Genomic DNA, 18,133 nt, shown 5'->3' with positions numbered 1-18,133 from the left:
TCCCCACTAGGATTACGATGACCTCCTTCCCCTTTGAGAACCAGTGTATCTACACACATCGACCACAACTCCAGAGTGCTAGTTATGTACATGCGGTTAAAGAATCTCCTAAGTCCTTAGATTCATTTGATATTAATTCTGAGGAAACAGAAAGTTGTGCAGGGATGTTGTCTTTCCGGCTGCGGGACAAACACACGTGTTCTCTCCCCATCGCGTCGTGATTACTGACATTACAGACCCGACCCAGCACGGGTGCCTCATGCTGGCTGGTGGTGGCGTAATTGTTGTAGTTGTCAATACTACCACCACGTAGGTCAACACTCCCTCAACTGATACAATGCTTATAATTCCAAACACACGCTTGTCTAAATAATAGGATTTTATAATTATTTTCTTGACAAAAAGACTAACTACTGTTTTTCCTTGGCGCCCTTTATTTGAATGTCCTTAAACCACAAAGTTTTCATCGACTCTGATTCAGTCTGAATCGGGGAATCTAAGGATCAACTTGCTTTAGCCCAGACTACGCAAACTATGCAAAGGCTTCATTTAAAAAAGAAAAGATTTTAAAAACATATTTGCATAACTAAACTGCTGATGGGCATCTCTTGTAAGTAAATTTTCTATTTGGACAAATGTAAATAAAAGCTAAGGTTTACAACTCAATACACTTACAGCAAAGTAATAACAATAGCAGTACACACTACCCTGACAGTGTCACGTTCAATGGCAGCTCAATGGCAGTGTGAAATATGATAACAACTGTAATAGCAATAAATAATAGAATTAATGATATCAATGTAACAGCAACAGTGGCCCAACTTCCCAGACAGACCTAGGCTGGACATCCAGGATGACCGACAGTCTTCACATAACCACTGGTACAGGTGTAACAGCAACAGTGGCCCAACTTCCCAGACAGACAAAGGCTGGACATCCAGGATGACCGACAGTCTTCACATAACCACTGGTCCAGATGTAAGAGCAACAGTGGCCCAACTTCCCAGACAGACCTAGGCTGGACATCCAGGATGACAGACAGTCTTCACATAACCACTGGTACAGGTGTAACAGCAACAGTGGCCCAACTTCCCAGACAGACCAAGGCTGGACATCCAGGATGACAGACAGTCTTCTAGACTAAGGCTTAGTCTCTGAATATATATAATTTTGATAGTAACAAACAAGCCCATTTATATTGAAAAGGAGCCCTAGGGAGACCAGAGATTTAGATATCCTTCTTACAACTTCTTCATGCGACTCTTGCTCAGAGGTTGTTCGATCAAGGTTACAACATTCAAGGCCTCAGTGAGCTTTTCCAACTGACTAGCTCTTGCATGTGTCTATGACAGGTGCCCATGGTAGGACATGACAAGCTCACCTTTACGCGAGCACCAGTTTTCGTCACTATTTGAAAGACATGAAAGACCACCTCGCTATGTCATCGTAATACACGGTGCCAATCACTGGATTGTCTGGTCCAGACTCGATTGTTTACATTTCACCGCAGCAGCTGTAATATTGCTGAGTGTGGCGTTAAACATACACGCTCATAATATAGTCGGAATTACACAATAGATTCTGATTTTTTGCAGAGATTTCCTTTTGTTAACATGGTTTTCAATCCAAATTGGCAGTTATTACCAACATCTGTGTGTTTTCTGATGAAAAAGCATATCAACCAACCCCACCTAAAAAGGCAGACGTGGTAAAAGGTTCCGTGTGACATTCGTGAAAATGAAAATGCACGTGCATATCGTGACAACCCTACCAATGAAGGCGAGTCTCAAACTCGCCTGAAATCATTTTTGTTTTGACACAATCGCCATGCCACGACTTACGAGAGATCAGAGGAACCAAGCCTTGGGACCATTGCAAGTTGGCCAGACTGCACGGAGGGTAGCCAATCATTTTAATGTTCATGTTAGGACAATCTAACCTTTGCTGATCACAGACCATATCGTAGTCCTGTCCTTACCGCTCATCACCGCCCAAACCGACTGCAATGGGCAACTCAGCATCGAAATTGGCGTTATCGACAATGTGGAACTGTCCGTTTTTCTCATGAAAGCCGATATTGTGTGTCGACAGACGATGGCAGAGTGAGAGTATTGAGAAGGAACTATTTTCCAATGAGTGTATTATTGAAAGAGACTCGTGGGATGGTCCAAGCATCATGGTGTGAGGTGCAATGGGTCTGAACCAGATAGTTGGCACCGTGGTGTTCCAGAATGTCGGTGCAGGATGAGGAAATGACGCTCCTCGCTATATTGACCAAGTCATAAGACCCCACATTGTACCAAGTTTTGGACGTTACAGAAATCACATCTTCCAGCAAGACAACGTTCATGCCCACACTGCCAGAGCAACACTGGACTTCCTAAGACAACGTGGCACCCAATTTGGATCCAAACCCTACATTATCCTGCACTCAGTCCGGATTTGGGCCCAATAGAACACCTTTGGGACGAGATTCAAAGAAGACTGAATGACCTCCAACCAAGGCCGACAACTGCGGCTGGACTCGATCAGGCATTTCACAGAGTATGGACCCAAGTGCAACCGGCTAATTCATTCCATGCACAGACGATACAACGCATTTTGCCAATGGAGGTCACACACAATACTGACTTTGGGGTATACTAATGGTACCATTTTTGTTGATTTTGTTTGTGTGAACTCTATATGTGATTCCCGAAAATGTGTTAACCAAAATTGTCAAGTTTGAACTCAATCGTCCGTTTTGATTGTTAATTAGAGTGAATTAAAGTGTGTGCTTTAAGAAACCGCTATCAGTGAGACATTTCTCTTGTGGTTGAGTATATTTGATCCACCATACACATTTACCTTGTAATCACCTGTGTTGTTAGTAGGTAGATATAAGTGGCAGATCTCTCCATAGTCACAAATCGAACCAGCAAAAGCAGAATCTATTTTAATATATCCCAAATAGATCACTTGTGTAACACAATGGCAACATTTCTACAGTCGTATGTCCTATGTTTCTAAAACATTTGAATTTATTTGTATAACAGAATTCTATACATAAAACAATAGCCTCGTATGTACATTATTTGGTATCTGGAGGTTCACGGTCTTGATCTGTCTGGGTATAGAGATCCAGATCTGAGGCCAATTGTACCCTTAATAATTCAGTGACGTCAGTAGAAGTGTCTATATGCACGAGATTCTGGTAACAGCTGCGTTACCATAGATTGGTCAATATTTCAATTACGATGTTCCTAGTGAGTATACAGACGAGCGTGTAATAGATTCACTGTATAACGTAGAAAATCTTCTTCTAGTTGAATATTTATGTGCATATCTGTATCTTGCCTTAATTAGCATCATTTAAAATAGAAACATTACCATAATCATGGGAAATCTCTCCTAAAACCAGAGACGATTGTACAAATCCCACTGTATCATAGGATGTGTGATACCTTGACCTTCCGGTAACACCTACCGTGATAAAAGGTCAAGGTTATAAAGTAAAGTACAGCAAATGTGAAGCTGACGATATTTGACGCTGTGTCATATGCTTTACAATAAGGTCATAAAGTGTGTGATCATGAGGTTGAATTATTTTTTTTCTAAAACTAGCCAAACATTCTGGAATCTTATCTATTGTATATTGTAGTGGGTACTATATCTAAAATGCTTTTTGATGAAATATATCTCTACAGTTGACAGGGTTCCTTTCAATGAAGGGCAAGTATAATAGAACAAGACCACGGGAAAACCATAGTTTTCAATAACTCATTAAATACTCTTGGAAACAATGCCATGTTTCAAATATAGAACATGACACATATGTTACCATGACACCATCATCAGAGCCAGCTGTTTCGTTTTCAGCGACGTTTGAAAGTAATACCAGTTCATCACCAGTTTAGCCATCAGTAAAAATATTTAGATATCATCATTTCACATATAAAATATTGCATCATTTATGAAAATATTTGTAAAAAGACAAAAGTACTTTTACTGATTTATTATTTCTTCGTATTTTGTTTCCACACGCTAGCGTTGAAGAGTTGTTCAGTTTGTCTAGTCTGTGTCAAATTTGTTTGGACGACAGCAATCGTTATTTTTATTCCTACGTTTATTTCTCTCCACTAAAACTGGTAAGAGTAGTTCTAAATCTTTAAGCTTAGGCCTAGAGGTTAGAATGTTAGTTATGTTACGGTATTGCCAATGTGAAATATGAGTTGATTACATACTGCATGTTAAGAAGACAAGAAATATGCATTGCTATGCGTCGTAGGAATATCTTAAGCTATGACTTATGTGTAGATCTACAATTCCTGTACATGTTCGATTGATTGGAAAGGAACTGTGTCGCCATTTGCACTCATGAACCCTTGCACACGTTCCATGTTGTTCATTGTTTCGGTGAGTGTGTTGTTACGATAGGCTACAATGAATGGTCCCGATAGGCTACAGTTTATGATCCCTTGTATCCGAGCATGCTTTGGGAACCTTCTGATGGCGGCCTTCACGAATAATCGTGAATCTCCGACGCTTGTCTTTTCTTGAAGATGCCACCTCTTTTCTGACAGAATGCATTATGAAACATGTGTTTTGGTTCTGATTATTCCATAGTTGAGTGAATTGGAATAATCACATAGTAGCTTGGAGCTGGAAGTGGATCTTTATCGAATGAATAATCATGTTTATCTGTGAAAAATGTCATCTTCATCAATTCATCGAAGAGGCCAGGTGGCAAATCGATCTCACAAAAGACAGGCACTGACGTAATCGTGTCAGGTATTTTTTGCAAGACGACACATGACACTCGTCGAATCTCCAAGGTAAAAGTAGCCTACCAATGTTGTGCATTTTGAATATTCAGAGGGAAGCCCGGCCGTTATGTCTAACGACAATATTCACATAATTGTTTACACAGGTATCACTGACTGTTCGAGCCATTTTGAATCCATGACTATAGTCCTTTTGGCTAAAAAGCGGACCAATGAATTACAATCTAACTCGAAAACTAATAAACATGAAATACTCAATGAAACACTGATCATAATGAAAACGTCAGACCAACTCTGAGAGGTGTTTGCAGAATTTATGTCCTAAAAATAAAAAAAGTTGTTTAACAAACTATCATTAAAATATCGACACAGTTCACTATTTGTTACGAGGGAGGAGTGCAGAGAAAGGGACAGCCGGGAGTGCGAGAAAGGATGGAGACGGCACAGCACAGGTAAATGAATCAATAACATTGTCGGCACTTGTCCACGTGCTTCTCTAACACCTGGCTGTCCCTTTCTCTGCACTCCTCCCTCGTAACAAATACTGAACTGTGTCAATATTTTAATGATAGTTTGTAAACAACTTTTTTAATTTTAGGACATAAATTCTGCAAACAAATCACAGAGTTGGTCTGATATTTTGATTATGATCAGCGTTTCATTGAGTAGTATATGTTTATTAGTTTTTGAGTTAGATTGCAATTCATCGGTCCGCTTTTGAGCCAAACGCACAATAGAATCAAAAGTGTTTATTAAAGGAATAAGAAAAGACTAGATTCGTGTTATATTTATATTTATTCCAATTGTGTTTTATCGTATAAGTACATGTTTATGTTGCAATCGCGAAAATAACAGGTAGTTGTAAAGGTGTTTGGCACGAGTAACAGGTTTCTGTTCGATTGAAGCACGAGTAACTGATCAATGAATTGTAATCAGGAAAGTAGTCAGTCATACTCTGACCCTAGGTCATCACCATGTAGTAACCAAACATGGGCTTGGAAATAGATATTACACATATGTTTGATGCCAGTTTTCTCACATGGGTTTCTCACCCACGGGTGTGTAAGAAAATGTATTATCGTTTTTCCATATAAATTTTAAATTCTTTTATGATACAAGTTATCCAAGAATCAAACATTATTTGAAAAAACTATCATAGTTCGATTAATCGTCATTCAGTATTCGTTTCTTTATTTCACCCCGTTATACACGTGTCGGATTCCTATGGGGTAAATTACAAGAAAGAAAATCCCAAAGGTTAATGGCCAGACTCCAGAGGATCGCCAATATCACACGCACACACACACACACACACACACACACACGCACACACACACACGAGAGAGAGAGAGAGACACACACACACACACACACACAGACAGACAGACACACACACACACATACATATTACGTTTTAATCTTCCGGAGATGGACAGTTACATGAGCAGCACCGTTAGACGTGTGCTTTGTTCCCTGGTACCAGCACTCATATTTCCACAGACTACAGCCATACAATCCCCAAACTCTCGTTGGTTGTGAAATAACATTTTATCAACTGTAAGTAACATACGTTCGTGATTAGGAGATTATCAGATTAACATTCAATTAAATTGCACACTTTTCTCACGGTGTGATTGGAACGTACACAATCGCTACGTGACACCTACACAGACGTCACTGTTGCACCACCATACATGACATGACGTTAGGTCACCGGAAGTGATAAGTCCACCTTCCTTGAATGTTTATTTCGCTTCCAACTTTGCCGTCAGATACATGTAGCTCATCAATTACTGGATGAGTTTCATTTGCTATCACACATTTAACTTGTACCTATCATGTTCAATATTTGCACTCAGCCACATTACTAACTTGGTGAAAATGAAATTACTGGCACAATCCCATAGCCAACGTAACCGCAGTGAAGTGTACATCACCCACGAACATGTCTGCTTCAGTGTTGAGGTATACATGCATATAACATCGACTGTTTCAGTGTCTATTGTGCTTCTGTGTGTTATATGGATATATTTTGTGTGTAACACTGAATTGTATTACGGTCTTAAGTTTCAGTCGACGTTTATGACAATTGTTTGATGATGTGCAGACTACTGTGAAAAACCTGACCAATGTTGAAATGAGATTGTCTCACTGGTTTTACTGCTATCACTACTGCTATTTTGTTTGTTCTGCCATTGTAGATGTACTGCCTGTGAAGTACCCACTGCAAACATTCTGGTGATAATATATTATATCTATTGATTTTACACCACAATTTTTAATTGGCCAACGTTTCTTTGTTATTTGGTTTCGAACTGGATGTGGTTGTGTATAGATTTCTCAGGCAATCTGGAAATCGACGCTTAACACCGTGTATTATATTCTTCGGGGTATCTATCATGAAATGAACACAGAACAATACAGATAATAGACACTGGTACAGAAGCTATTGTTTGTATGACACTTCACGAATGGATGGAATTGTGTGGACCATCTCTGTTCAAAACATATTCTAGTTTCGCCACATTAAAATGCTTTCAAACGTTGATCTGTACAGCTCATTAATGACCAAAGCTGTCGGTAATGAGTAATGTACAAATAGACATAGATAAAGTGTTGACCAAGGAGATATGATTAGTTATGTTTTAGAAGAGTTCACGCCGTGTAAATCCAGATTGTCGCTTTTAATGATATATAATATACACTTTAAAACAAACTGCGAAAGATGTATGTTAATACCAAGTGTATTAGGTAACGTGTTGATAAATGTAGTGTTGACGGACGACAAACACACTATGCAACAACATTTTTGTTTGTTGGTTGGTTGATTTGTTGAATAACGCAGTCAAAATTATTCCAGCTATATGGCGGAGGTCTGGAACAGACAATCAAGTAATCAACATGATCAGCATCGATCTACGCAGTTGGGATACGATGACATATGTCAATCAAGTCAGCGAGCCTGACCACCGATCCCGTTAGTCGCCTTAAACGACCACTTCAATTCACGGGTTGGAAAACCTATCACTGGAACACAAGCTACAGTTCGCTCGTGCCTCATTCCTGACTTTGACACTTTGAAGAAAGGACGATCAATTATGTAATTGACTTTAGTTTTGTTATAGGTCTTCCTTTAAGCTGCCAGTTACGGAACAATCCAAACAGAGCAAGTCTCAGTTTGACACCCGTCACGAGGGCGGAAGTGTACGTAGCGGATGTTGTCTCTCTGCTCAGCTATCTTCAGTGGGCAACCATCACGGTTCTCCATGATACGGATTCAGGTTTGTTATTTGCAAATTATGCTTAAGATTTACTTATGGAAGACAATAGGAATCAAATGACACAATAGAGGCCACCCTTTAACTCCACATTTGGAGCTGATATAAACATGTTGTAAGTGGGCTAAAGTAAAATTTAACGATTTTAGACAATTGTGTTACTACCATTGTTACCATCTCATCCTGCGTAACACCCTACTTGTTGGTGTTGACTCAGGAACGTATGAACTCATGTACTTCCAGAAGCATTTGTCGATGACATACTATATCTTGCTGTTGAGAAACTGCGAGGAGTTCGTTACCTCATTCATAACGTGGAGCACATGGTGGAAGACAATGCTGATATACACACCCTGCTCCAGAGTTTACATACCAGCTTATACCCCCAGCCTAACATCCTCCTCGTCGGTCGGCCGGCCTTCATCCTCTCCATCACGTCCCAAGTAAGGCAGCACAACATACATGCAATCACAGACACATATAATGCGAGTGATTCCGTGGCACTGACATGCTCACCAAGCATTGTCTGTTGGGTTTGAAGAATGAGGCTGCAGATGTTGAGCTGATGAGCTGCTAATAGAATAGATAGAATAGATAATAGAGCGTGGCTTGTGCTGTATTTTTTGTGGTTTCTACGGTGTTTTTGGTTAATGAATAAGTATGATATCTGTGAAGTTCTTTTTTAGTTATTGACTTTAATATGTGGAATTAGGTCTGTACAATTTACACGGTACTATGAAGAATATATTTTTTATACCTCCACAAGTGACGACCAAACAATATCTTAAACATGTGTTGAATATGTTACAAACATCAATTGTACGTTATATGGAGCGGTCTTGCCAAATGTAGAAGTAAAACGTTATAATTTGTAACAACTATTGTCCTAATAACGTACTTCGTTCTAATGTGTAGGAGAGAGTTTCAGGAATTTCCGTACCAAACCCAACTAGTTTAAGAAGTTTTTCAATGACACCAGGTCAGTTCTCATGACGACCAATCAAATCGCACAACTGACTTTCGTCATCTGTCAAGATGGCTGCTCGTGACTGACCTTGACCGTCAGTTCTTGGATAGCCTGGTACACAACGTTGGTGACCTTGAGAATGTAGCTGCCGTGTACAGATCCGACGCAGGGTCAAGGGATGAGGTAAGATAAAACTGTACGTTACGTTAGCAAGTATTCACTTTTAACTAAATATAACTGTGTTGCCTTACAAATACGTATTGGTGATTGGTACCTATGACACATATTCAGAAACTGAGTTCACCCATTTGGTTCTGGCGGCTCAGCAATTTTGTACACATAAATATTAAAGAATTATGCTTAAAAATTATGGGAGGGGACGTGTGTCATTAACATGCAGGGGTGTGTGGGGTGTGGTGGTGGTGGTGGCACTTTCTTTGTACATAAACTTTGGGGGCATTCACATTGTACATGCTTCTCCTTAAAAATCACTATGTGTGTATACAGTGACACACACACAACAAAACAAACAACAAACAAACAAACAAACACACACACACACACACACACACACACACAACACACACACACAAACACACAAACACACAAAAACAAACAAACCACCACAGCCAGAAATTCTGAACGGTTCCTAGACAGGAATTAGGTCTTCAGAACGTGATTGCGAGGGGGAAGCTGGTGAGACAGGTAGTTTAACAGGGCCAACAGTCTAACACATAGGGGTAGGATGGTGTATAATCAAGGGTAGTAATTTGCATAAATCGGGGATTGGAATCCACAAACCGAATCACCGTGTGGCGTGTATTTGATGTATGAACCTGTGGCGTCTGACTGATGTATGACAGCAATGTTTTGCTTACAGTCTGTTAGTGAAGTGATGACAGCGATGTTCTCTTACAGTCTGTTAGTGAAGTGATGACAGCGATGTTCTGCTTACAGTCTGTTAGTGAAGTGATGACAGCGATGTTCTCTTACAGTCTGTTAGTGAAGTGATGACAGCGATGTTCTGCTTACAGTCTGTTAGTGAAGTGATGACAGCGATGTTCTGCTTACAGTCTGTTAGTGAAGTGATGACAGCGATGTTCTGCTTACAGTCTGTTAGTGAAGTGATGACAGCGATGTTCTGCTTACAGTCTGTTAGTGAAGTGATGACAGCGATGTTCTGCTTACAGTCTGTTAGTGAAGTGATGACAGCGATGTTCTGCTTACAGTCTGTTAGTGAAGTGATGACAGCGATGTTCTGCTTACAGTCTGTTAGTGAAGTGATGACAGCGATGTTCTGCTTACAGTCTGTTAGTGAAGTGATGACAGCGATGTTCTGCTTACAGTCTGTTAGTGAAGTGATGACAGCGATGTTCTGCTTACGGTCTGTTAGTGAAGTGATGACAGCGATGTTCTGCTTACAGTCTGTTAGTGAAGTGATGACAGCGATGTTCTGCTTACGGTCTGTTAGTGAAGTGATGACAGCGATGTTCTGCTTACGGTCTGTTAGTGAAGTGATGACAGCGATGTTCTGCTTACGGTCTGTTAGTGAAGTGATGACAGCGATGTTCTGCTTACGGTCTGTTAGTGAAGTGATGACAGCGATGTTCTGCTTTACGGTCTGTTAGTGAAGTGATGACAGCGATGTTCTGCTTACGGTCTGTTAGTGAAGTGATGACAGCGATGTTCTGCTTTACGGTCTGTTAGTGAAGTGATGACAGCGATGTTCTGCTTACGGTCTGTTAGTGAAGTGATGACAGCGATGTTCTGCTTACGGTCTGTTAGTGAAGTGATGACAGCGATGTTCTGCTTACGGTCTGTTAGTGAAGTGATGACAGCGATGTTCTGCTTACGGTCTGTTAGTGAAGTGATGACAGCGATGTTCTGCTTACGGTCTGTTAGTGAAGTGATGACAGCGATGTTCTGCTTTACGGTCTGTTAGTGAAGTGATGACAGCGATGTTCTGCTTACGGTCTGTTAGTGAAGTGATGACAGCGATGTTCTGCTTACGGTCTGTTAGTGAAGTGATGACAGCGATGTTCTGCTTACGGTCTGTTAGTGAAGTGATGACAGCGATGTTCTGCTTACGGTCTGTGAAGTGATGACAGCGATGTTCTGCTTACAGTCTGTTAGTGAAGTGATGACAGCGATGTTCTGCTTACGGTCTGTTAGTGAAGTGATGACAGCGATGTTCTGCTTACAGTCTGTTAGTGAAGTGATGACAGCGATGTTCTGCTTACAGTCTGTTAGTGAAGTGATGACAGCGATGTTCTGCTTACGGTCTGTTAGTGATGACAGTGACTGTTTTGACCTTGCAGGTGGGAAGTATACCGACCAACAACAGCATCAACATCCTCACCTACTCTCGGTCTTGTCCTCCAGATTTCATTCACGTCAAAATAACGCCACCTGTACTCAAGGGGAGATCACTCTTACTCGCAGTCTACCCTAATACGAAATACGGGTACAACAACAGAACTATACTTGTGTCCACGTTGATGGTAAATACATACTGTCTGTTAACACATTGTGCATTGACAGGGAGATACACTGCTCACTCACTCGTGTACTCTCGTGTCTCACCCTGTTATCACAGCCGAAACATTAGTAAACAATGTATTCCAAATAAAATTGTCGCAATACTTCCAAAAGTCTCACCAATAATGAAATACGAATGTCAATACGGAAGTCGTGATCCTGTTCTAATCAGAAGAAAACATATCTGGACATCCTACATTGTGTCTGTTGCTTCATCTGATCTCATCCGACAGATTTTGATTAGGGATATATATATATTTAAATATATACCACACGTTACACGTATTATCTGTCGCCATACATCTGTATTCCTGTTTTCGTATGTAATTGGAAACTAGTATCCCGGGTTGTTTGGGGGGGATAACTGTGTCTTCAATGACAGAAGTCCATCAGTGGGTCCACAACACTTTATTCTGGATTCAATATGTATACATACATGAAGTTACAACAATGAATAGGCGGCATGTCTCAGGCGATGGTCAGCCAACCTGCCTAGTCGCTGTCTCAGGGTCAAGTCTCGACTAACACAAAGCATTCTCAATTTATCCCTAAGAGTCTGATCACGTCACTGTCGCATTTACGACAGATGTGTGGTCAGCCTGCAGTATCCCGCACCTCATCCACAATGTCATGCTTCAGTGGCCAACCAGCCTTTGTCTAACTTTGATTATAGGCAGCTAATGACTCCATGATGGTGGCCATGATGACAATGATCAAGCTGTGTTGATTTCATTTCTATTGACAGCATGGCCATTACTTAGAGAGATATCCAATTTACATAACTCAAGGAATATCATAAATATCCCTGATAAACACTGTTCCAAAGTGCCTACGATACTAGTATATTAATATTCTATGTGTACTACATATATGTTCTGACGTGACACTCTGCATTATATGTTATGTTGTATGGAAGCCGTATTCATATAAGCTGTAACACCTTGTTCACCAATCCCTGTCCATTCATTGACATAAATATGTTTAATTCAATTATATTGTACACGTAGAAAGAGTATCGCAACACCTATGACTTTTAAACTCCATATACCAATCTAATTACATTCATATAATAAGTATGTTTGTATGGTTAGTTTGACCGTTCAGGTGCCCGATACATTGATTTTAAATATCCACGTGCAGCCATCATGTCAAACACGTGTACCCGTCATTAAGCAAATATATGTCCAGTTTCGATATTTACAGCTCGAGAACTCGGAAAATACATTGATTTCATTGTTGATACGCAAATGTGGGACCTCCTCACCTGACAACTGTTCAAAGATGGCAAGTAATTGGTATGCGGGATGCTGGCATGTTAATGAAGCTTATTGCACGAGATATTGGCTGGTAAAGTCGGCCAGAAAGAGCCCAGATCTCAATCCGATATAGATTGTTTGGGACATTATGGGTCGCGGGATACGCCAGAGAAATCCTCCAGTACAAAACCTTGATGTATTTGGAAAGCCCTCTATAAAGAATTTAACGCAACAGCTCAACGTCAGATTCAGAATACAGTAAGTGAGTAGGAGAGAAAGGGCTGTTCTGGCAGCTGGCAGAGGTTACCCCCGATATTGACATTGTGCTCGATGGTTGATACTTGTGTGATTTCTTGAGGATTTATTGCCAGACTCTTGACAATGACCGCACCTGGTATCATCATACGACCATAGTTACCAGCCATAGTTACGACCATTTCTGCGTTTAGATTTACCATTTACTTATTCATTGAGGGTTCATTGATCCAGACAGTTAAATTGAGGTTTGGATAAGTTCCTTTGTCTGGTTAATGGTAACACATTAACGCTATGAAAAATATGGGTACTTTCTTCCATTGTATATATATTATATGTATTTCTAGCCTCATGAATCATACACCACACGTCATGCCACATGTTATTCAATCCGGGTTCCTTCTCAGGCGGATGCAGCCCGACAGATGCTCTTGCTCCAGACTAATGTTTGAGCAAGATGACCTCAAATAGAAATTGTCAGCTGAACTTGTTCCACTTAGCAAACTCATGGGATGTTGGCATCTAGTTTTCCTGGAGTCATTGTTAGTAGACATATCCATAGCGAATACATATTAAATATATATTAACGTCGGTCTCTTTTAACATATAAATTAAGTTTCGGGCCCAATATGTGTAACACCACCCTTTCTGTTCTCGTGTGGTTTCTCTCATGTATTGATGGATTTCACCGAATGTCGTTCTTATAAGAATATGTTTTTATGTGTTTAGACAAAGATGAATGATATTAATGCTCAAATTTGGCATGGTTAAATGTTTCAAATTGGCATGATTAAATGATGCCGTGACCTTTAAATATGTATTAAATATACAATCGTACTACCATAGACCCAATTAACACTCTCAAACCTTACATCGCCTGACGTCTGGTAGACCAGTGATGCGATGACCAGGAGAGCTATGACAATACAGATTAAAGGCTACCTGTGTACAACTATTTCTGATCTAACCAGTGTAATTGTCTCCACATTGCAGTACGCCCCCTTTACCATGAGAAGACAAGAGAGAGGAGAAGTCATCTACGAAGGATACTGTTTTGAACTTCTCAATGTTTTAGCCAAGGATCTGAATTTCAGGTAATGCTGTAGTAGAAGTGAATTAAATGTTTAATAGAAAGTGTTGGCGAACAATGATGTAACGTGTGGGATCTGTTAGTATATAATCCATGCTGCATATCCATGCTTGGAGTGAGTGAGTGAGTGGGTTGGGTTCAACAATATTCCAGTTATACCTCAGCGTGCCTTCTGAATGAGTGAGTGAGTGAGTTAGATTCAGTTATACCATAGCGTACCTGTTGAATACGAGAGTGAGTAAAATGAGTGAGTGAGTGAGTCGGGCTCAGTTCTACGACACCGTGTCTGGTGAATGTGGGAGGCAAGCCCGGTGTTACCAAAGTCTTTCTTGAGGGTCAACATGAGGTCTTTCGTTCATGGTTTGACAAGTTCTAGAAATATTATCATGACGAAAAACGCTGAACCATTGTATTACTCAAAAAAAGCTTATTACATCCCAGAATTAGATAATATGAACTTCGTACCACTTGGAATGAAAGGATTCCTCAGTAACGGTATGGTATTGTCTAAATGACTGTCCTTCCAACCACACTTTCGGCATGGCGAAATTTGACCTACTTCCGTTTCTCCTCACCGTCTCGGACTGCCACAAACAAGAAATACCTCTAGTGTGTCTTGAAATTTGATGTAGCCCCCAAAAAGTTGAGATACCTCTTATTTTAAAAAATAAAAATAAACCTGAGGTATCTAATGTCCAACAGAACTTTATCGAATATTCAAAACCAGTAGGTGTATCGCCATTCTAAGTTGACCAAGGGATGGTTTGGTAACCGTTGTCTTCAGGGACCTCATTACCCATGGTTGCACAAGGCAACGATCTTAGAATGTTCCGGGTGAGTGAGTGAGAGTGAGAGTGAGTGAGTGAGTGAGTGAGTGAGTGAGTGAGAGTGAGAGTGAGAGTGAGTGAGTGAGTGAGAGAGAGAATGAATTGTTTATTAGCGTGTTAACAGTTACAAAGACATCCATGGCATCTAGACAGATAACCCACCCATAGTATAACATACGGCCAACTTTGACCTATGGGACACTGTAAAATCCATAACACATCCACATGATATCAGTAATACAATATGTATAGACGTTACTCAAGTTCAAGACTATTTACATACCGGTATATTCTTGACTAATCTAAGTTAATGATTACAAAACATCAAGTGTTTCAGGAAGAATTGATGAAAGAACACTCCATGGAAATGTTTCATTTTATGGTATATTTGCATATTTGCACAGGTTTGACTTATTTATCAACATGGTATTTCCCATTGCAGCGGTGACAGGCAGGGCAAATAGTTGAATCAGGGGATTATATGTATCTTTCAGCTGTATTTGTATTTAGCAGCTGATTTGAAATGTCTGACCAACAGTGACGCATATTATTGTTGATAATCTCGTCACTCTGAACTCCGACCAGGCTGAACTTGAGTTACTTCCCTTATCTTCGCTGTCCACTTCTTTCAAAATATTTGTTCTCGTTGACAGTAACAACGCTTTACCAATTGGAAGAATACAGTCCAAGTTAAGTGCAACGGTGTGTGGGGAAATGAGACTAAGGACACACTCGGTGCTCGTATCGTGTCTGAATAACTGTGTTAGTGACAGAGAACGACACACACCAAAAAGGACTTTCATTATGGTTACTAGAAATACAACAAATGATAACAAATGATAACAGTTTGATGACGGTTTACGTTCGGATTAAATATCTTCTCTGAGTTATTTTAATTACATCTGTCATTAACGTAAACCATATGGGGCAATATGAACGTTGCATTTCTACTACCAGCGTAAGTTTAGATCAGTACATCGAGAGGAAGTTGAGTAGTCAAGCGACATTCCACAATTGCATTGTGGGAATGTAAACATTACGAACGTTACCGTGTCGCTGAAAACTTGTGAGTCGAAATGACACATTTTAACCGTCGTAAAACATAAACGTAATGTTTCCACCAGTGATGTTAGCTGCGTGAAGCAACAGCAAACCAAGAAACTGGATGCAACGGTGTAGTTTACTGTAGGAGGCCGTACGAGGCGATGACAACTGACATGCATCGTGACGTCGCTTACATTGTGACGTAATGTAAAATGGTTCGATTACGAGGGGGCACACTAGAATGGCGCAGTGACGGGATAACGTCATTCAATTGTTACGTCATCAAAAAACTATACCTTTATTGTCTGATAATGTATTTTTTTTCCGATTGTTCTAACCGCTAGGCATCTTAGAATGTTCGATGTGTTGTGGTTCTGATATCGAACGTATACAGTATTCTAGAGGGTTATCGGCAGTCACTGTTATATGTACCTATGTCTATTGGTCGATGTTGTTGTTAGGGTAACAAGGCTAAGTTAGAAAGGCTACGTAGCCTCGACTGCCTCATGTAGAATATACTGACGTGCAGAAGAAAGGTCGCTCCTGGTGTTTGGGGATTATTTTCGAGGCAAAGTAAATATTTTGTAAAGTGTTCTGATATTGACTTACAAGTTACTACCACAGATATCCCTTACAACTGTGTGAGTGGCATAATTAATCCTAATCGGTGTCAAGTTTGCCATACACTGGATACATTGGATCTAAGTAGAGGGAATTAATGCTGGCTAATTACGGTCTGTCTCCTGAAGGGCGAAAAGAGGGTTTACACTTCAAGACTATTCTAGACTTTAAGTGGTTTGGTATATGTGTAACGGGGATGGCTCTGACTCAACAACACAACTCCGTTGAGGCTGTAGTTCCGGTTTATTACTGTAGTTTGTATCAATACAAGTCTGAAACAATGTATATGAATATAGAATTCTCCATCAAAATATCTAATATCACATTCGTTTCATTGCACATTGTTCAGATAATTAACAATTGCAGTACTACCACTGAACATATAACAAGAACTCAAAACAAATAGACACCACAAAATCAATGGTTCAGTTACATATTGAGATTATTAGAAGTGCAATTATGGAACACATTTGGCATCTTCAAAACAACAATGAAACATCAACGTGTCTAACCATCTCTGGGGCAACTTGTTTCAAACTGGCCACATGTTGTGAGGCACCAACAAAACACCAACCAAGGACCTAAAATTGGTATGTTTTAACTAACATGGAAATGCTAATTCTCACCAGTAAAGTAAAGTACAATCTGTTTGGACTCAAACATTAATCTGAATCAATTGTAAGTGAAATTATTGACACCAACAACTTCTAATCATAAGTCAAAGTATACCTTCACCAAATGCATAAATTCAGCTACAATAAATACTGAATGAACCTTTCAACGGTTAAGCATATTTTTGTGGTTTATTCCTTTTACATAAAACCAAGTGTAACTAACCTGTAATTCACCAAAGTCAAAATCATCAATCCATGACTTTCCAACCACTTTGCCAGGTTGGGAGAAAGACAGCAAGTGAACAAACTTCACACTTTCCAAATGCAACTAAATTCAACATCCAATCAACATGCGGCACATCTTCAGCCAATGAAAACCAAGGACAAGACATCAGACCTGACCTCCTTAAGACTTGGCTAATTTGCATAGGAACTACTTTTGACCCTTGACCCAGTGGTGACTATAAATAAATCATGCACTTGTGAAAATGTAAACCTTTTCACTGACAATTGTATTATTGTTTAAGGTGTTATAAATTAACCCCAAACAGGAACAGAAGACAAAACATATTAAAACAGATTGCTTTTCCAGAACCTTTTACAATGTGTATAGTTTGTACTGGTTACACACTTGTATTTGTTACACATTTGTTTTGTACTTGTTACATATGTACCAGCACAAGTACACTAGATATAATAGAAACAGAGTATAGTTTGTGGGTGGTACATGATCATCTACTGACATGGTTTCGTTAACTTACACAACGAATAGATCAGAGACAGGAATCTAGAAAATGCGTAAGTATCTGCTCCGAAACGATGTGTTCCCCAATAAGGTAGACATCACCAGACCCTCTCCCTTCCAGAATATACTAGGACT

The 18,133-nt window shown here is 39.9% G+C and overlaps 1 protein-coding gene across 1 annotated transcript in view; it reads left to right on the top strand.

The window, feature by feature from the left end:
* LOC124279389 (glutamate receptor 2-like) overlaps positions 1-18,133 on the top strand; it is a 35,401-nt gene that overhangs the window by 4,714 nt on the left and 12,554 nt on the right. Inside the window, exons 3-7 of the mRNA XM_046715206.1 lie at positions 7,889-8,044; positions 8,285-8,484; positions 9,021-9,191; positions 11,327-11,509; positions 14,051-14,151. Coding sequence (XP_046571162.1) covers positions 7,889-8,044; positions 8,285-8,484; positions 9,021-9,191; positions 11,327-11,509; positions 14,051-14,151 — 811 coding nt within the window. The remainder of the gene's footprint in view (positions 1-7,888; positions 8,045-8,284; positions 8,485-9,020; positions 9,192-11,326; positions 11,510-14,050; positions 14,152-18,133) is intronic.

Source organism: Haliotis rubra, unplaced genomic scaffold, assembly GCF_003918875.1.
Source record: "Haliotis rubra isolate DU_JTF1 unplaced genomic scaffold, ASM391887v1 Scf25, whole genome shotgun sequence".
NCBI lineage: Eukaryota > Metazoa > Mollusca > Gastropoda > Lepetellida > Haliotidae > Haliotis > Haliotis rubra.
The sequence above is the reverse complement of the archived record's forward strand: the minus strand, read 5'-3'. Positions and strand labels throughout refer to the sequence as shown.